Source organism: Euprymna scolopes, chromosome 8 (genome assembly GCF_053919585.1).
Source record: "Euprymna scolopes isolate OS-2025 chromosome 8, ASM5391958v1, whole genome shotgun sequence".
Classification (NCBI taxonomy): Eukaryota; Metazoa; Mollusca; class Cephalopoda; order Sepiida; family Sepiolidae; genus Euprymna; species Euprymna scolopes.
In genome coordinates, this window is record NC_136489.1 from 18249789 (window position 1) to 18271800 (window position 22012).

At 38.4% G+C, this 22012-nt stretch overlaps 1 protein-coding gene across 2 annotated transcripts in view; it reads right to left on the bottom strand.

Moving 5' to 3' along the window:
- LOC145283493 (TATA box-binding protein-associated factor RNA polymerase I subunit B-like) overlaps positions 1-9164 on the bottom strand; it is a 62035-nt gene extending 52871 nt beyond the window's left edge. The window contains exons 1-2 of one of the 2 annotated variants that reach the window (XM_080132318.1): positions 9037-9164; positions 2414-2507 (exon numbers count right to left, since the gene is read on the bottom strand). In XM_080132318.1, coding sequence (XP_079988444.1) covers positions 2414-2500 — 87 coding nt within the window. In that variant the 5' untranslated portion in view covers positions 2501-2507; positions 9037-9164. Of the gene's footprint in view, positions 1-2413; positions 2508-6317; positions 6340-9036 lie in introns of those variants that run through there. The other variant, XM_080132319.1, reaches the window with a different exon arrangement.
- Between the last annotated feature and the right edge of the window lie 12848 nt (positions 9165-22012).

The following is a 22012-nucleotide window of genomic DNA, read 5'->3' on the forward strand; positions in this document are numbered from 1 at the left end:
CGTGGTAAGTTATCAGGCTTTTTTTCCGCCTTCACCTCAAGGCTTCAGGATCGAGCCTACCTGCCTACCAAAACTTTTTTTTTCTTTTACACCTCCAAACACCCAGGCAATGCCGGACACCCCTTCTTGTAATATCTAATAGACAAACTGCTTAGAATGAGCAGAAGTTAACAATTATTAAAGATTTGTATTGTTTATTAAATTGTTACATCAAAGTACAGACTAGTTAAAAAAAAAAACTCTCCTCCACATGTTAAGAATGGGTTACTAAATACTAGTGTTCGCTGCATAAGTACTATTGCTTTAACATTTATTTTTGGTATTGTTTATTATTATTGAAAGTTCAGAATAATTAAAAAAAACAAAAAACACCCTCCACCCCAAATGTTAATGTTTTTTTGTTTGTATTTATATAAAACTCATTTATTTAGGGGGTTTTTTTTTGTATTCTATTTTCATTCTAACACATAACTGTCAAGCCAGCAGCTTGACGGCTTTTTTTTCTTCTTGGCTGTTGGTTTTAAACATTAAGAATTATTTCATTTTAATTAAATTAAATTTAATTAAATTTTCAGCGTTTTTAAATCTTATGATAAATAGGTGATAGGAATTTTTGTTTTTCACTTTATAAAAAAAATACAAAAACAATCCAGAACATCACTCACTTTGTTTACCTTACATTCTAAACTCATGCTAACCACATGTTGCACAATATTTCTGAATGTTAGAAATATTAAAACATAACTTTTACACATTAATGTACAGAATTGTTTTTTATCACTTATATTGAAATTGAAACATTAGAGTTATCTATTTGGCGGAAGACCAAAGCCAAACAAGTTTCATCCATTGACTCACTAATCTTTGCGTTCATGTTTCACTCAGTTTTGTTCAAAACGGTATGAGTATTTTCTTTTGCTTGGTACATTTACACAAATAAAACTAGATACAATCTTTTAGGAAACTGAATGAACTTTAATTTGATATCATATTTGCCATGATTAATATGAATAGTTAATTTACTAGTAGCAAATTAAATGAAAAATAAATTTTGAAAATGAAATACACTCATTCTTTTTGTATATTTGCGACAATTTTTATACCCAAATAAAGATCATTCTTTGCTTAATTTAGTGCTATTTTTATTTTTATATTGATTGAATGGCGGAAATGCACAAGATTTTAAATAAGATGTATGATTTTATTGGCAGCGTAAAAATTACAAGCAAACGCTTGCGTCACAATTTTTATCACCTTTGTTGGCGTCAGTAAAATAGAATTTTTATTCAACAATTACAAAACGAACACACAAGAGTAAGATTTACTGTTTTATACGAGATAATCTTTTATCCAAATGTGAATCCAAACAAATGAGATACATGCTGATGAACATAACAAAAATTTGGCCATTTTTTTACAAATTCCATTCAATTTTAAGGCTACTGCCGGTACCTTATAACAATTATGTTTTTATATATTATTTTTGCCATTAACTATACACATATATTAATTGTTAAATTAACTATACACATATATTAATTGTTAAATTAACTATACACATATATTAATTGTTAAATTAACTATACACATATATTAATTGTTAAATTAACTATACACATATATTAATTGTTAAATTAACTATATACACATATATTAATTGTTAAATTAACTATACACATATGTTAATTGTTAAATTAACTATACACATATATTAATTGTTAAATTAACTATACACATATATTAATTGTTAAATTAACTATACACATATATTAATTGTTAAATTAACTATACACATATATTAATTGTTAAATTAACTATACACATATATTAATTGTTAAATTAACTATACACATATATTAATTGTTAAATTAACTATACATATATATAAATTGTTAAATTAACTATACACATATATTAATTGTTAAATTAACTATACACATATATTAATTGTTAAATTAACTATACACATATATTAATTGTTAAATTAACTATACACATATATTAATTGTTAAATTAACTATACACATATATTAATTGTTAAATTAACTATGCACATATATTAATTGTTAAATTAACTATACACATATATTAATTGTTAAATTAACTATACACATATATTAATTGTTAAATTAACTATACACATATATTAATTGTTAAATTAACTATACATATATATTAATTGTTAAATTAACTATACATATATATAAATTGTTAAATTAACTATGCACATATATAAATTGTTAGCAATGTCCTTGGCACTTATCACAGACATTCCTATCACCGGTAGCAGCACTACAAACATGACTATTACTATGTAACACACAAATCTAAGTATGACTAATTAATTATTAATTTTTACATTTTAACTTATAAAAAAAAAATTTATTTTACTCATTTTTATCAAGAGTCTCACCTGCGATTGCGTCTGACATGTTGTACAATAAAAGAATCCAGAAATATTTTCATAATTGTTTTCACCACACACGGGACAGTCCAACATGGCTCAACTAAAAAAAAAAGACAAAAGTATTTAGAGCTGTGTAAAAAATAAAAAGAACATATTTTCAAAACAGAAACAAAAAATCTATTAATATATGTGTACATGTGTCATGGTTTCCAGATTATAAATTATTCGATCAGGAGATCCTATTTATTAAAACAGAAGATAGAAAGTGATAATATACAACGACCATTAAATTAGTATAAAGATACTATGCTAATTTAATGTTCGTAGTATGTTATCACCTTCTATCTTCCTTTTTAATTAATAGGATCTCCCGATCACCAACGATGCAATGTAAAAAAAAAAAACTAAAATTTAAAAAAAATGGTGTCACTTTTGGACTGTACGTGAGGCTAAAATATACCTTCTAGGTCTCCTGGCTAGTAGTTTAACATTTGTTCTATTTAAAGATGGTATAATGATATCAGAGTTTCTGTTCACACCGGGTGTCCATAAAATGGAAATATGTCACAGACTTCTATAAGGATATTGGATATAAACCATAATAATCAGTACACTACATTAACCAAATTAACACTACATTAACCAAATTACTTACATAAATACTTTTACAGTTTTAACAAAAGGATTACAATATCGTGGGGTCTCCATTAACGCTGAATATCCGCAGCATGACCAGCAGCAATACATTACATATGAAAGATACTGTTGTGAAATTTCCACAGGTTCCGCTAGTAAAAATAATGCTTTCAACATGTGCATTACCTAAGTTTTAGCAAAAAAATAAAAGCCAGAATCTCAGACGCCAGATCATCATCATCATCATATTGGCTTTAATGTCTGTTTTACATTGGAATACGGCATAATCTTGTTGACACACTAGTACTTGTCAGATCACTGAAGTGACGTGTAGCCTGGCTAGTATCAGATGGGTGACTATTTAGAAATGTTATTTACTTCCTTCCCACCACAGGAAGATGACACAGGGTCAAAAGATGGGGAAAGTAAAGCCAGCACTCCTAAAAGAAGAGCAATCTGGCTTTGTAAAAATTGTCTTGGCAGTCCTGTTGTAAGGTTGTTGTTACTTTTTATCTGTGTCATTACATTTCAAACCTCTAAAACCCGCACGTTGTCTGGTACTGTTACAAATGAACACACAAATAAAAAAGGAAAGAAATAAAAATGCAACTCAGCATTTTTTAAAAATGCAAATTAAATGCAATATGGATTTAGGCAAGCCTGTTCCACAGCAGACATCCTAACTGTAATCTCAGAACGTATATACCATTCACTGGACAAAGCGGGGGAGGGTAAAGTGGTAGCTCTAGATATATCTAAGGCTTTTGACAGGGTATGGCATGAGGGTCTTCTCAAGAAAATCAGATCATACGGTATCACTGGAAGAATACATAACATAATTAGATCCTTCTTAGATAAGAGAAAAATCCAGGTTGTCCTTGACAGTCGTACATCTAAACAATATGATATAAATGCGGGAGTGCCTCAGGGGTCTATCCTTGGGCCTCTGTTATTCCTAATATTCATAAATGACCTCCCTAACAAAATTGTCTGTGAGATGGGTATGTATGCTGACGACACCACGCTCTATAACAGACACGACAGGAAAACAAATGAACACATATCTAAAGAAATGGCAGAAACACTAGAGGATGACCTCCGATCCGTAGTGGAATGGGAACAAAAATGAATGCTGCCAAGACTAAACTTGTTTTCTTCAATAATTACAAGAAACCTTCCCTACCGCCAATAGCAATGGCCAAAGACTCTTTATCTGAAAGTACATCTTTTAAACTCCTCGGCCTAACGTTCACAGGAAACATGAGTTTACATTGAGAATATTGCCAGGACCGCTGTGAAGAAGGTGGGTTCTCTCTACCGTGCTAGAAAACTATTAACGCCTGAAAGTATCCTATACCTCTATAAGGCCACCATTCGCCCATGTATGGAGTATTGTTATCATATTTGGGCTGGTGCATCTGCCACTAGTCTCTCGCTCCTAGACATGATTCAAAAGAGTCGCCAATCTGATAGGTCCTGAAATGTCATCTAAACTTCAGCCTCTGTCACATCAACGAAATGTTGCACCCCATTGCCTGTTCTACAAGTACTTTAACGGTTAATGCTCTGACGAACTGCAACCACTTGTGCCTCCTCGAGGTAAATACCCCCGACAAACCCGACAGGCAGCTAAATCCCACCCCCACACAGTAGAGATCCCTAGATGTAAGAGAGCCTTCTACTCAAGTAGTTTCTTCCCCAGAACAGCTAGACTTTGGAATTCCCTTCCAAATCCCTGCTTCCCCGACTGTACTGACATGCAGAAGTTCAAGTGCAACGTGAACCAACATCTTGCTGCCCAACTTCCTACACAGTACCCCTGATACTTATGTCCCTGATAGTAGCCCCTACAAGAAAGTGGCAATGTGCCTCGTTTGGGGTGAAAATGTAATTAAAAAAAGAGAAAAAATTATTTGTGATTCTTCCAAAACAACGCATTTCATTTTCTTTCAAAAATCTTTTCATACATACGTTTCACAAAACTGTACCATATAACATGTGCTTTTTAAAAGACTCTGTCCCCACCACCTGACGCCGGCCTAAGCCAGTGATTCTTGCCTTAGACTCACACGTTCATCTGCCCTAGCATACACTTTACATCTCTTGCTCGACTACATGCTGTCTTTTTTTATTTTTCTCTCCTTCTTTCATAACGTCAGCTGTACACACTTGCCAATTTGTATATGTGTTTTAACGGCTGCTGCTACTAATATTTACACTAATCAGCTATCCTACAGCTGCTGCTACTACTGATTTTCTCACACACACCCATACGCACTATGTTACCAAGAGAGCCTACCACTTCGTTACACTGTCGGCATCCCCTCGGTCAGGGTGTCTGATGCATTAAGCAATCAACTTAGTCCACTCAAAAGACATGAGACAAGGCCTGGGAGGGTGGATCTCCTAAGACTACTCAGAATGAATGCCTTAGCCTGCCAGACAAACAACCAGTAAATTAACTCAATTTTTGACGGACTGATTATCGAAATAAGAATCCTGACTAGCATGTATCAGTGATCGGCGCTAGTGGCCAAATAAATGGTGCTGAATCACCATTTGAAAAATTCTAAGTGTTGTATGTCATCTTCCATGACTGGGGTATGCATGCAGCTGGGGACCACCTGTGAATTTTATATTCTCTGTAAACTTTCAGCTTTCTTCTAAGGTTTGTTGTAGGCCTGTCATACTAAAATCAAACATCACAACAAAAAAAAAAAAATTTATCCAATACAGAATATTCCCAAAAATATACATTTTAATTTCAATAAATCTTAATAGTAAATAAGAAAACTTTTTGGGGATGATTCTGTATTGGATTCATTGTTTTTTTTTATGTTTGATTTTAGTCTGACAGCCCTACAGCAAGTGTCGGGGATTTGTTAGAAGAAAGCCAAACTTTCTCCTTCAGAGGAAGCCCACATAGTCTACCCAAGGTTAAATACTACACTAGGTATTACTGGCTTGTTTATATTGTTGCAGAACTGTCAATGTTAGTCCCGCAAACTCAAAAAACAATAAAATCAAAATAATGTGGTAAAATGGAGTTGAACAATCAAACAAAGATGACCAAGGCAGAAAATAAATTTTATACAAAATTTATGTTCTCAAAATCGTAAATAAGTAGAAAGAGAAAACCAGAAATTTTCTTGATTGAGAGTTTCTTCCTGCGACTGAGGTAATAAAATAAACTGAAGTAGAAAAAATAAAAGTTCTAGGTTAGAAATAACCAGTCCTTTTTCAGAAGTAAATAACATAAAAATCAATTGCTTACTTCAGCTAAGAGCAAGAAAAGGGTTGTTTGTTTATCGCATACTAGCTGGGCTCAACTGACTGGTTTTCGTGCAAAATGCCCTTTTTATAGATTTCAAACTGGCTCAACAAAAGCTGTCAGAAAAATATTTTTTAAATTTGCTTTCTTCATAATCCGACTGGATGATAAAAACAACATCTTCATGACATAAGGTGTTTTGTAAGACGTCCGTGTGAAAAGGCAGAGTTTTAGTTTTTATGCCCGCAAAATTTGTGTGGGTGTAAAACAATCTTTACACAGCCGCGCACGCGCAAATGGGTTTTACAGTTGGAGAGCATACATGCGCTGTGCGCCATTATTCTGTTTGAGTAGATCCCACCGTCGTTTGCCATGTTGACAGCGGGGCTACGATTATATTAGAAAGCTTTCAGAAATTGACTTCCAAACTAAATTACTTATAGTTTGGTTTTTATTTATCTCTCTGAAGTCTGTTTCTTTCTCTCTCTCTCTCTCTCTCTCTCTTAAATAGTAGATCTCTGTCAGTCAGGGTTGGCTATGAATGCTGACCTACCTTTATAAATTTCCATGCATGAAAAAAACAAAAAAAAATTTGTTCACTAATTCAAAGAAACAAAACTTTTACCCTCCCCCCAAAAAAAAACGAGAAAAAAAACACAGTTGCCATAAAAAATAATTGAATGAAACAGTAAAATATATGAAATTATAACAGCAGGTTGCCTGTTTTATTTTCTTTCATTTTTGCTCGATTTTTTTTTTATTGACTTCCGTACGCTCAGTATCATCTGGCGGTTTCCGTCGTTCGCCGGGCATTGCCGAGCGAGACTAACGGAAAAACAGGCTTTAAACTGCAGAAGTATCTTTGAGTCAGTAATTGATGGGGTTTGTATTACTATACATATAGATTCGAAAAAGTTGTAAAACAAAACAAATATATAACAAATTAGCATGGGTGCCCGGCGTTGCCCGGGTATTTGGAGGTGTGTGTTGAGCAAAAAAAAAAAAAAAGTGGTAGTAGGAAGGCAGGCTCGAACCCGTACTGCGAAGGAGGAAAAGAATGTGAAAAAAAAAACGTGACGTTTTTGCTGTTACGACCACCGCCAAACCGGAACTGATGTAGGTTTAAATTAAGGCTAGACAATCGAAAAGAGGGGATGACTTTCGAAAATATCGGTGAAAAAAGCGACTTCTCCCTGTAGAAAAGTGCCCAGTTGAGGGTGAAGAAATTAATGTTTTTAGCCAATTTTTCGATATTTGTCATCTGAAGGGTTGAGCTTCAAAACGATACTGATCTTGTGAAAATCCGTCGCCCCTGTCGAAAGTTTTAGGCAAACATACATTTATATATTGGTAGCTCAAATTTTCGACCTAAACCGATTAAAAAGCTTGCCTTATCTCTGAATACTCTTCATGTAAAATTTCAAATGTTCAAATTTTCCCAAATCTCACTATCCTGTATATCAAATTTCGAGTCTGTAGACTGAAGATTGACATATTGTGTAGGGAAATGTACACAGATAGACAGACAGACACTTTCACTTTTATAGATATACTAGCATTTCAGCCCGGCGTTGCCCGGGTGTTTGGATGTGTATGTTGAGCCAAAAAGGTAGTAGGTAGGCAGGCTCGAACCCATACAGCAAAGAAGGAAAAGAACGGGAAAAAAAACCTGACGTCTTTGCTGTTACGACCACCGCCAAACCGGAAGTGACTTATGTTTAAATTAAGGCTAGATAATCGAAAGGAGAGGATAACTTTAAAAAAATATCGGCAAAAAAAAGCGATGTAGAAAATCCCCCTCGTTGAAGGTGAAGATATTAATGTTTTTAGCAAATTTTTCGATATTTGTCGTCTGAAAGGTCTAATTTCAAACCCACCTATATACGTCAGCCCATGTCACGGTAACATATTGAGCGAATTTCTAACAGTATTTTGTATAGATTTTTTATTTTTAACTCATTTTCCTAAAGTTACCGTGTTCAAGAGAGAGTCGGGCGCCATTTTAAATTTTCCAATACATCGAAAAACACTGTATGTTTTTCGATCTAAATAAACATGTTACATTAAATAAAAACACTAAAAAAATATCCAGTTAGGTAGAAAAGTAACTTATCTTGCCTTTGATGTTATTTATTTGTTTTCTGGCAACTTTTTCGACTCTAAGTGTATAGTAATACAAACTCAAGCAATCTGAGTTATGTCCATTGTTTCTGCACTCATATTTTTTTAAATCCATCTGTCGCTTTTCTTTGTACAAGTACCAAATTTTCAAATATAACTGTTTTATAAAAATTAAAATGGTCTTTTAGGATTCCTCTAAAGTCTATATTAACTGACTTTTGGGTGCTAATGAATGCACTTACTGATCAGAGCGCTACTCTTAAATCGTATTTCCAAGTTTAATTAAAGTTTTATGATGTTTTTTATTCAATTGTAAGGTTAAATTACAGAATAGGTACAAAATACCCTCGTTATTATTTCAGCACGGATCAATAAATGCATGAGTACCGACTTTTGTATATAACAGAAAACAATTTCAAATGTTTATCACGTGGGAAATTCGATGTAAATGCAATGGGTCTTCCTTGTGTTTTTAACACATAGTAACATTCAAAACTGATTAAAAGGAAAGTATGTTGATGAAAAAGGGAGGAAAATCGATTCAGATAAAAAAAAAAAAAAGAAATAATGTTTCTTTTAGAATTAAAAGCAAGCAACAAACCTTCAAATTTCCGCACCAAAACAAAGAAACGGTGTAAATTTAGAAATGTCTCCTCGTTAATTTCTGGTAATTCAAGGGAGATAATCACTTTTTCCATTTTGATGTTTTAACAATTTCCTTGGCCTTCGGGCCGGGATCAAAGTGTAGTATCTGTTCTGCAGATGCTGCACTTAAGATAATTTGTACCAGTCAATGGAGGGGAAACCTTCTATACTGGGACAATTATTATTTTTGGTAACCAGAGTGCCCCCTTTTTGCCTACTTTTAGGGGAGCTGGTTTTTACCCCACATTAAAAACGGCCTTGTGCCTAATTTGCTTTGGTGGGGAAGCAAATAAATACATCAAAGTGTAGTATCTGTTCTTCAGATGCTACACTTCAATTTCTTGTTATCTGTCAGTCGAAGAGAAATCCTTCACGACTGAGACAATTTTTATTTTTGTTCCTTTTCTCCACATTAAAAAAAAAAAACCCTGGTGTCTAACTCTGTCCCGTGGGGAGGCATTGTAAATAGGAACAATTTCACTAGAAGTAAAGTGCAATATCTGTTTTGAAAAAAAAAAAAATAAAAAAAAAAAAAAAAAAAATAAATAAATAAATAAATAAAAAATAAAATAAAATAAAATAAAATAAATAAAAAAAATAAAAAAAAGAAAAAAAAATGAAAAAAATATTCATAAACAAAAATGAAAGCCTCTAACCACAGGATCTCCTAACAAGCATCCTTACAATCATAGTTGCTTACACTGCATGAGCTCTACTCAACCCCTTTATCCAGTAGCAATGAAATAACAATATCCCTAATCCACTTTGAGGAGTGTAACTATTTAGCAGATATAACCTCTACAAACTAACCCAATAACATTATCTAACCACGCGGGGTCGCAGAAATACCTGGATTAGAACCCAGGCGCGGAGCAAACCCTCTCAGTGGTGACGGACCCAGTAGATCTTCCCAGATCATCCGTCTAGGAGAAGGAAAACTCTGAAACTAAACCAAAGAGGAGGGAGGCCTCTTCAGTCTTGGATGACAGCCTTCCTAGAGCTGGTGACTCAAACAAATTACCGGTTTGCAATACCTAAATTGCTTAAGGAGTAGATAGGTCCTGCCTATCGCCCGGCTTCCACACTCCTTCTTTGCCTATTAGTCAGGCGCAGAGATACTATCAGTGATTCGACAGACACACCCATTGGTAGATCTTGTTTCTTGTCTAGGGCAATGAACGCCATTTCCCCCACTCCCGACACACCCCACCCCTAAAGCTGGGCATTTGAGAATGCTTGAGTACCACATATGCCTGAGCAATTAGATTGGGTTGACCTTCCTCTGATGGGTTGAGGGTACCGGATTGACAGTTACTGGCTGCTGTTTCCGACTGGTAGTACAGGAGCCCTAACTCTTTGGTAGCGCTTAGAGCGGCTGCTCCATCAACAGTTGAATAATATCGGGATGTTTGCAGTGCCATGGCGCGCATGGAAAGGGACCCTGCACTCATCCCCGGTGGGCTTTCCTGAGGCCACAGTCCTAGTTGATGGTGGGTCAGCTGATGGTCTACTTGTGATGCATGTGTGATATTCTGCATAACCTCCTGCTCGGCTTCCCCTAACCCAACTGAAACTCGTTAAAAAACATGATGACAGTACAATCTAAAAATAAGCTTAAACCAGGCTTAGGGTCAAACAAATTCAACTTGCCTCCTCCCTTGAGGCTTGCATTCACAAATATCCGTGGGCTTAGAACTAATTTAGCTGATGTTGAAGCATTTCTCCTAACAAATGCCCCGGATATCTTAGCACTAAGTGAGACTAACCTACACTCCTCCATCCCCTCTAACTACTTTAACATGCCTGGATATCTCCCACTCTGCCGTAAGGACTCTGACAGACATATGCACGGACTTGGAGTTTACATTCGTAATACCCTTCCCCTGACTAGAGAGACAAACCTAGAAACGGATGACCAAGCCTTTATGTGCTTTAGACTAATCATGCAACACAACATTAGCTACTTTTACTTTCTCTACCGCTCTCCTTCGACCCAAGACTGCACCATAATAAACAAAGTATCTGACAGCATAGACACAGCACTCTCCTTCGACACTAGCGCCCAAGTACATGTATTTGGTGACTTTAATGTCCATCACAAAAACTGGCTTGGATTCTCTACTTATACAGATGCAGCAGGCAGCGCAACTCATAGCTTCTCTGTATCTCACTCCCTATCGCAAATTGTTACTTTTCCAACCCGCTTCCCTGATCAGGAAGAACAACACGCATCACTATTAGATCTGTTTTTGACCACAATTCCTGATGATTGTGTAACGAAATCCGACAGCCCACTTGGGAACGCTGATCATGCGGTAATAATGGTTGAAATCGCCCTAAACTCTAGACCCAAAACTGAAGAGCCAGTGCTCAAAACAACCAGATATTATAAAAAGGCTGACTGGGAAGCTATCAGAGATCTTATCAGAGACGCCCCATGGGGAAATATTTTTTCTCTTCCTGCTGAACAGTGTGCAACTGAGACCACTGAATGGTTCAAAACTGCAATCGAAGCGCATGTTCCCATGCGGAAATTCTATAGCAAGCCCCACTCTCCCCAATGGTTTACTTCGACTTGCGCAACTGCCATTGCTCAAAGGCAGCATGCATTCCGAAGGTTTAACAGACATAAGTCCAGTTCAAACAGACAAAAGTACATAGAAGCTAGAAGTAACGTTAAGAAAGAAATAGCGACAGCTAAGAGGGAATTTACGGAAACCACTAAAAAACGCATCGAAGCACAAAAATTAGGAACTCGTGACTTCTGGAAAATCTACAACAGTGTAGTAAATAATGGGCAATCAACGATTCCCCCACTAACCAACAATCACGAGGTTCTTTGCTCAGCAACCGAGAAGGCTAACATGCTTGCCAGTCGGTTTGCCTCCAACTCTACACTGGACCCTTTAAACCACCCCCTACCTGACTTTCCTATGCGGACAGACGCCAAGCTAGACGATCTGGAAATCACCCCTGCTCAGGTGCATGCTATCATAAAAAACCTTGACACTTCCAAAGCATGTGGACCCGACCTCATCCCAGCTGTGCTATTAAAAAAGTGCTCAGCCGAAGTAGCTCCAGTTCTCTCCAAACTCTACAACAAATGCCTTAATGAATCTTGCTTTCCGAGCTGCTGGAAAACTGCTTCTGTGGTACCAGTATTCAAGAATTCTGGCGAAAGAACTGACCCATTAAATTATCGCCCTATTAGCCTCCTCCCACTTTTTGCCAAAATATTTGAGACCTTAATTAACCATGCTCTAGTCCAGCACCTTACAGATGCTAAACTTCTGACCGACCATCAATATGGATTTAGACAAGCCCGTTCCACGGCAGACATCCTCACTGTAATCTCTGAACGCATATACCATTCACTGGATAAAGCGGGAGAGGGCAGAGCGGTAGCTCTAGATATATCTAAGGCTTTTGACAGGGTATGGCATGAGGGTCTCCTCAGGAAGATTAGATCTTACGGTATCACTGGTAGAATACTTAACATAATTAAATCCTTCTTAGATAAGAGAAAAATCCAGGTTGTCCTCGACGGTCGTACGTCTAAACAATATAATATAAATGCCGGAGTGCCCCAGGGATCTATCCTTGGTCCTCTGCTGTTCCTGATATTCATAAATGACCTCCCCGATAAAATTGCCTCTGAGATGGGTATATATGCTGATGACACCACACTCTATAGCAGGCACGACAGGAAAACAAATGAACATATATCTAAAGTAATGGCAGAAACACTGGAGGATGACCTCAAATCAGTAGTGGAATGGGGACAAAAATGGATGGTAACGTTCAATGCCACCAAGACAAAACTGGTTTCATTCAATAATTACAGGAAACCTTCTCTACCACCTATAGCAATGGCCAACAACTCTTTAGCTGAGAGTACGTCTTTCAAGCTCCTTGGCCTAACGTTCACAGGAAACATGAGCTGGAACAATTACATCGAGGGCATTGCCAGGGCCGCTGCGAGGAAGGTGGGCTCTCTCTACCGTGCTAGAAAACTTCTAACACCCGAAAGTATCCTGTACCTCTATAAGGCCACTATTCGCCCATGTATGGAGTATTGCTGTCATATTTGGGCCGGTGCATCGGCTACTAGTCTCTCTCTCCTTGACAGGGTTCAAAAGAGAGTCGCAAATCTGATAGGCCCTAAACTGGCATCAAAACTTCAGCCTCTGTCCCATCGTCGAAACGTTGCATCCCTCTGCCTGTTCTACAAGTATTATAATGGTGAATGCTCTGAAGAACTGCAAGCACTTGTGCCCCCACGACGTGAACACCCTCGACAGACCCGACAAGCTGCAAAATCCCACCCCCACACTGTAGAGATCCCTAGATGTAAAAGATCGTTCTACTCCAGTAGTTTCTTCCCCAGAACTGCTAGACTTTGGAATTCCATTCCAGGTCACTGCTTCCCCAACTGTACTGACATGCATAAGTTCAAGTGCAACGTGAACCAACATCTCGCTGCCCTAATCCCTACATAGTGCCCCAGTAGATGTTTCCCCTGATAGTAGCCCCCTACACCAAAGTGGCAATGTGCCTTGTTTGGGGTGAAAATATAATAAAAAAAAAAAAAAAAAAATGTTGCATTTAATCTTTTCTATCCTTGGTCAGTGAATTAGATTTAGGCAATTTTTATTCCGATCCAGGGCTGAGGTTGTCGAGACTTCCCCCCCCCCCCCTCTAAATTCCACAATTTTCCAGGGTTTGTTTTTTTTTTACTTCTTTTTTGTTAATATCCTTGATTAAAGATGTAAGTTTCAGATTATAAAAAAATTGAAAAAAATATTTTTTATAACTTTTCACGTGGCGCTTCTGTTTTCAATTATAACCTTGTATTAAATTGAACACGAACTTTGTGACCACGATGAAAAAAATGGCAACTCAAATCAAAACGTGGATTCCATGAACAAAGCTTCTTTCTTAGAACTGCACGCCTGTGGAACTCTGTTCTGTCTGCCTGCTTCCCTCCGGACTACAACTTGGATGTCTTCAAGTCCAATGTTAACAAATTCCTAATGAACTGCCCCCTTAATTAAACACTTCATCAAATCTCCACACTAACGTAATGTACTTGCAATAACCCTTATCCCTGAGTGGCTTCCGGGCCTTGATAAGTGGTGATCACTGTGTAAAAAAAAAAAAAAAAAAAGTTAGGGATTAGAACGTAGGGATTAAAAAAAGGGAAGATTTCTTTACCACACCACTCTTGTATCTAACTCAGCCCCGTAGGGAGACAATTAAATAGAAACTATATTAATAAAACGGTGAGTATTTTCGTGTGTGTGTGTGTGTGTGTGTGTGTGTGTGTGTGTGTGTTTCTCGTGTAACGAGTGAATTTCTTCTTTTTTTTTTTTGTACTTCTGCAGTTTATGGACTGTGCAGAAATAATAACCTTAGTATTTAAAAACTTAAAGTAAGGGGTTGTTAACTATTCTGTACTTTCATCTAAGAATTTGATAAGCAAATGATACTGTAAAATTGAATTTAACTTGAAAATCTTCTTTAAAAATAATATGATTCATAAACTACAAAAGTACCATTTTTTTTTTTAATTTATTATTAATTGAATATTTATACTTTGGTCAAATTGAAAATTAGCACCTAAGACGGCTACGGAATGTGTTGTCCTCTATCGTTAAGGTAAAAAAAAAAAAAAAAAAAAGAAAAGAAAAAAACTATTATTTACCGGTCTACTTATTATTTTTTTTTTTTTAACGAAAATCGTTCCAGACAAGGTATGTAGCTACTTGATGTAAGTCGCCAAAATAAATACGAATTAAAGGTCAAAAATTAGCAAATGATAAATATTATACAGATAGCTCCCATCTCAGAAAACAGAAATTTATGGCATGTTCCCTGGCTTGGTAGAACCATTTTTGGATGACAATAGCGTCTTTAGGTATGACCAAGAACACCATCAACATTTAAAATAAATTGGGTATAAAAGTTTTAGCAAAGGAAGAAAATGAAGCACATATATATGAACATGCATATTAAAAATGGAAATAATTAAAACATTGAAAGAAAAGGTAACCAGTTATCATTAGAATTAAATGTTAAGACCATGTATGTAAGACCATTATTACCGCTGACATTTTTTTAACATTTCAGCTTCTTCGAACTATACAAGGAGAAGAGAGCGGATCAGTAAGAATAAAGAAAGTAATCATCATCTTGTCGGATGAATCTGAATATTCTATTGTTGGCATTGGTTTCCTCGATACTTTTATAGGCAGAATCTTTTCTAAAAAGACATCAAGTGCTCACAGGTGGGACCACATAAAGGTTGCCAACATCCTAAATGAAAGTGATTTTTGTGGAGCAAACTGGATTGGAAGCTGGAACACCCAGGTCGTCAGTCGATGTTGTTAACCACTTGACCATCATTACCTCCCAAAAAAAATAATATGATTTTATGAGTATAGTGCATATTTCACAGCAATAATTCTAATTCGATCTAAAGCAGCGCCAGGTCGTCCTGTTCATACTTTATATATTAATACAGATGAAAGATCTAAAGAGAGTTATTTAATTGTCGAATTTGCATAACTACGTTTTAAACAATTCATTGTAAATTAATGTTTGTTGTTATTCATCTGTAATTTTATTGTCTTATTTTTCCTATATATATGAAATACTCATAGTTTTGTTTAGATTATCACTAATTCAGAGAGTTTTTTTTTAACATTTCAGTTTCTTCCAACTATACTTGGGGAAAAAAATGGGAGGAGAGGTGGGACAATAAAAACAAAATAATAGGTGTTCTGTACATAGTGAAATATCACATAGTAGTGATCCTCATTCAAACCTGAGCAACATTGGGTCTTCCTAAGAATATTGTAATGTTTGAGTATGAAGCATGATTAAAGAAAAATAATTTTAGCTTCTGCATATTTACATATTTAAAAAAAATGTAAATGTATAAGCTACCCTTTGGATTTTATCTTTTTACTGCATAATTGCTAATTGTTAATGTTAGAAGACAGACGGGTTACTTCCCTTGAATGAATATACAGGAAGTGGAAACTATTTAAGGCAGACGTACTGACTGCTCAGGTTTTTAACTAAGTTTGGCTCCCATTAGGTTAGGAAGACATAAATAGTCAAGATCACATATGAAACCTATTTTTAATTATTGAGTAAAATCTTGGATATTTTGTGAGGTTCCATCGCCTTCTATTCCATTGATAAACAGGGTTTTGTTTTGGGTTTTTTTACACAGTGGTCACCACTTATCAAGGCCCGGAAGCCACTCAGGGATAAGGGTTATTGCAAGTACATTACGTTAGTGTGGAGATTTGATGAAGTGTTTACTTAAGGGAGCGGTTCATTAGAAATTTGTTAACGTTGGACTTGAACACATTCTACAGGTTGTAGTCAGGTGGGAAGCAGGCAGACGGAACAGAGTTCCACAAGTGTGCAGTTCTAAGAAAGAAGCTTTGTTCATGGAATCCACGTTTTGATTTAGGCACAGATAAAGAGTGGGGGAAATTTTTCACTGTGGATTTAGCTAGACGGGTGTTTTTCGTGAAAGATTGGTGAGAGGGGACCAGAGATTGGAGTTCAGACGAGCACCTGCCATGGAAATAACGATAAAACAAGGATAGGCTCGCAACGTCTCTTCTGTGGGAGAGAGGTTGCAGGGTAGAGAAAAGGGCATCCCCCACTAAGCCACGTCAAGGCAGGATAGGCTATTTTTAGCAGCTCCTGCCCAGATATGGCAGCAGTATTCCATCCTTGGACGTACTTGGCTTTTATATAGATAGAGAATTGCATCAGTAGTGAGATATCTTCTGGAGCGGTAGAAGGATCCCACCATCTTTCCAGCGACCTTGGCAACAGACTTGATGTACGTGTTCCATTTCAGATCAGGTGTAAAGATCAAACCCAGAAGCTTATCAAAACACGGGGCCTCTCCCAGACGAGAACCATCCATCCCAATTGATGCCAGATGGGGATCAGAGCGTTGATGATGTAAGGATAGGAGTTTGGTTTTAGATGCATTAAAGGTAACCAGCCACGTCTTCCCCCAATGAACCACGCGCTCGAGATCAGAGGAGAGAGAATCAGAGAGAACTTTGTCATTTACAGCCTTTGACGTGTTGCCGTAGATGGTCATGTCATCAGCATAGATGTCAACGAATGATTTAAGTATGCGTTTAGGGAGGTCATTGATGTAGATCAGGAAGAGAGTTGGGCCCAGGATTGACCCCTGAGGGACTCCAGCATTAATACTGCAGGCGTCTGATTTTTGTCCATCGACCACTACTCTTATGAGCCTATCGGAGAGAAATGATTTAATGATTGAGAAAACATTTCCAGTTATACCATAGCTGGAAATCTTGTGAAGTAGACCCTTATGCCATACCTTGTCGAAGGCCTTTGATATGTCAAGAGCAATTGCCCTAGAAAGGAAGCCTTCGTCAAGAGATTCACTAATCCTATGAGATATAACCGTCAGCACATCTGCAGTAGATCTTGCAGAGCGGAAACCATATTGCATGTAGTGAAGTAGGAAAAAAAAGAAATTTTTAAAAAAATATATAAGACACAGCTGTTCCTTCCAAAAGGTCGAGCTCTTCAACGTCCAAAAATAATTCACCGTCACAAAAAGAATTCGCCGTCACTTCTTCCAACCGTCGTTTCACTCTCTGCGCTCTTCACCCCTGCTTAAAAAAAAGTACCGTTTATATGCTGCCCATTTCTCCACTTATGCAAATTGACTATCAACCAGAGGCATCTAGTTTTCCATTTCTCCAAACAGCCAATTTGCAACCACACGCCCCTTGATCTACACGATCATCACACGTCAACCCATCACGTAGTCTCTCGACCAACGTGGCGGCCGTCTCTCTCGCAGCGATCTCCACGGAGCCTCTTCATGAACGTCGCTACTTGCTCGACATCGCTGTCTTCCTCTGATGACACCACTACCGGCCGCACATCAAGGATGTGTCAAAGGATGCCGTCGATAGATACATTGTTCGGGGACTGGACACTTGTCACAATGCCCCTCCCCTAGCGTGTGGTACAGCGAACATCAGGCGGTTTGATCCACACTTCCTCTCCCACTCACACAGTCGCTCGCTTCTCGCCTTCCTCCGCGGGTACCTGTGCAGTTCGGGGATGCCGCCACTCGTACTTGAAGACTGCCCTCTGCAGCACTGACTCCACTTTTTGCCCTGACTTTGGAGCCATATTATACCAGAAGACAGCTTCTGGCGGCGAAATCTGGCCCCTTTCAGCTATAGCCTTAATGGTCCTGTGATGCCGCTCCACAATTCCGTTTCCGCTTGGTCTATATGCAGCCCATAGCCATCCTACAATAGGGTAATGGCCCACCAGTCTTCCGCATATTAAGAAGAGTTCTCGCCTGCTCAATTTTTCCGACACCTCCAGGATCTCATTTCCCCTCCGGAACACTAACCGTCCTATCTGGTCCTTTCTTAGTTGGAGCCCTAACACAGCTCCTCCCTCCAACGATTCCGGGCGTTTTGCAATTAGCCCAAAGCTGTTGAGGTGTTTTACTACGTCCTCCGTAGTTGTTACCGTCTCATCCACCAAAATATCATCATTGTAGGAACTGGTGGCTCTTCTGACTGCGTCCTCCTTGCTTAGCATCGTTTTGAGGATCGCTGCCATGATTTTTGGTGCAGAATTCAGGCCAAAACCCAACCTAGTCAGGCAGTACGTTTGGCCCTTGTATCTGACCAGCTGGTATTTCCAGAATTCCTGTTAAATGTGGATCTGTAGGTATGCAGATTTTAAATCCACAATCGTCGCAGCCTTCTGAATCTGCCTCCACTCTCGCATGGTCTCTCCGCACACGTCCATCACATCGCCTCCCGTGTGACACGCAACGTGTACGTTCAGCTCCCTGAAGTCCAGTACTGGCCGGACTTTTTGTTTTGTGGGCTGAACAACCGCCATTAACAGCAGCACACCTTCCACCTTCTCCGTCCATGGTCTTAAAATCCCCTCTGAGATCCATCGGTCCTTCTCAAATTCAACTCTTGTGCCTCCTCGCAACGTATGCTCGTAGCATTCCACTCTGTTGTTCAGTATGGGGTATGGGAGGTTCTCCCTTCCATGCCCACTTGACTTTCCATATCTCACCATCAAAGTGTGCAGAGAAATCTTGGTCCTCTATCGTGCAACTTTTGTCTAACCCGGCCGTTCCTGTGACACCTTTTTCGAATTGCACACCTGCAGCCCCTTGATGTCCTCCAAATCTCACGGAGTTCCTATATACCGTAACGCCCCTAGTCGAGCAATTGTGTCTATCCCTAGCACCACATCGACACCCATGACAATTTTGTTAATAACAATCGCCTGGATTGTTAGTGACATCCCACGTACCATCAACCGAACGATACTTGTGCCATTGCACTTCACCTCTCTGCCGTCAACTGCCGTAATGCTGCTGGTTCCATTGCATGTGTCAACCATGTCTTTGGTGACAATTGTTGAAGTACAGCCCGTGTCGACAAGGCTTTTGCACTTCGTCCATTTAGGGTCACCTGTACTTGTGGTGACATACCCTGAGGCGCCTTCATCGAATAAGTGGGGTAGCCACCGGCGCAGTGGCTTCCCCCTGTTCGTTTCTGGTGACAGAATCTGCTGATGTGGCCAACTTCCCCACAGCAGTAACTCGTGACTTCTGGCTTTGGCTCCCTGCACTCCCTCGCCATATGGGGGCCTTGGCATCGGTAGCATCTGCCAGAGAACCTGGGTCTCTGCCCAGTCCTCTCTGCTTTTCGTCCTTCACAATTTCCTGCTGCAGTTTGCTTCGTTGAGCGACAGCTACGATTCCCTGCTCACTCTCTTTTTTCCTGGCCAGCACCCTAGCCTGTGTAATCAACTCCGCCACCTCCATAGTATTTACACCAGGCAGTTGCTGCAGAGCTATAGAAATATGGTCCGGGAAGCCGTTGATAAAGGCCATCTTAACCATCTGTCGACGGGCTCCTCCATTGAATCCTGCTAGTCCCGTCAACCTCCTGATATTGTTGGCGTAAACATCGACAGGCTTTCCAGTCCACACCATACGGCTTAGTTTGCCATATGCCACAAACGGTCCTTCGGTAAATGCTTCCTTCAACTTTTCCTCAATGGCGTCAACAGACAGTCGATCCTCCTCCCGCATCTCCAGATATAGGGCCAGAGCATCACCATCAAGATACAGCGGTATCAAGCTGGCTACATCCGCGATGTCCCGCAACTTAGCGACAAGTTTAACCTTGGTCAGCCAGGTTATAACATCTCCCTCTCCAGAGAACGTCTTAAGCATTTCACTACTGATCCTCTTTGCTTCCATAGTTCCCGCCGAAATAGCTTGTAGTGAAGTAGGAAAAAAAAGAAATTTAAAAAAAATATATATAAGACACAGCTGTCTCTTCCAAAAGGTCGAGCTCTTCAACGTCCAAAAATAATTCACCGTCACAAAAAGAATTCGCCGTCACTTCTTCCAACCGTCGTTTCACTCTCTGTGCTCTTCACCCCTGCTTAAAAAAAAGTACCGTTTATATGCTGCCCATTTCTCCACTTATGCAAATTGACTATCAACCAGAGGCATCTAGTTTTCCATTTCTCCAAACAGCCAATTTGCAAAGGGGGACAACTCAAACCACATTGTGTGTCACTAAGAAGGTTGTTTCTGCTGAGGTGGTTGACTATTTCTCTATTTAATATGGATTCCAGCAACTTACTCATAACACACAGGAGACTTATTGGTCTGTACTGAGAGGGAGATGACTTATCACCTGAATTCTTAAATACAGGGCAAACTGATGAGGTCTTCCAGGGAGTTGGAAAGCACTTCTCCTTAAGGCAGCGCTTAAACAGTTTCGTAAGTATGGGAGCAAGTTCTGGTTGAAGCTTTTTTAACACTATAATTGGGATGCCGTCAGGGTCAGTTGCTTTACTGGAATCTAGGTTCTTGATTAGCTTGGCGACCTCATGCACGGATATTTGCATGTTACCTAGCATGTTCTGTGTTATAGGAGGAAATATGGGGAGTTGATGGCCTTCATCGCATAGGGTAGAATTAGCTGCAAAGTTCTTTGCAAATAGTTTGGCCTTGTCTGATGCTGATGAGATGACCTCTGGTCCATTGATAATGGTTGGGATAGAACGCACACTTCTGTTCAGGATCCTATTTTTTATTTGCCAAAACTGGTGGGAACCAAGCCACTGATCAGCTACTTTGGATTTAACAGACTGAGCATATAGCTCTCTTGCATTTTTTATTACTCTTTTACAGTGGTTGCTGGCAGTCCTGAAAGCAGCTTTAGTCTCAGTGCATCTATTACATTGGTAGTTATGGAAAAAGTGATTTCTGTACGCGATGGCAGCAGCACATTCTGGGGAGAACCATGGCTGGCTGTTGGGTTTTTGTTGAAATTTTTTAGATGGTATGAATTGGTCTATTCCTACAATTAACCATTCGGTCAGATCTGATACTATTGAGGACACTTCCTTTTTAAACATGGAGTGCAGAGGTAAATCAGATATGAATGTACGGAAGCTATCCCAGTCAGCCATAGAGTATCAGTATACAGGAAATAAGGAAAATAGTAGCACGTAATCCGACCAATAGGAAGTGTGTACACATAAAATAAAGCATGAAGAGCCGACATGTTGTGTGAGGTTGGGATAAATAAATAGCAGAAGTTTTGAAAGAGAAAAGAGAAGAAAGAAGAGGGACCTAGCAAACAAGAAAAAGATTTGCTTTCAAAGTTAAAACCAACTATACTTCTCTATTACAAAAACACCAAAACTGAAGAAAAATATTCCCCTAGCAAAAAGAATAAATACCTTTTAAAATAATCACTCGTCTTTCAATTCTTTCCTTTCTCTTTCTTTCCAAGTATAAAATCTGACCTTTTTCAGACTCAAATTTTAACCAAACTTTT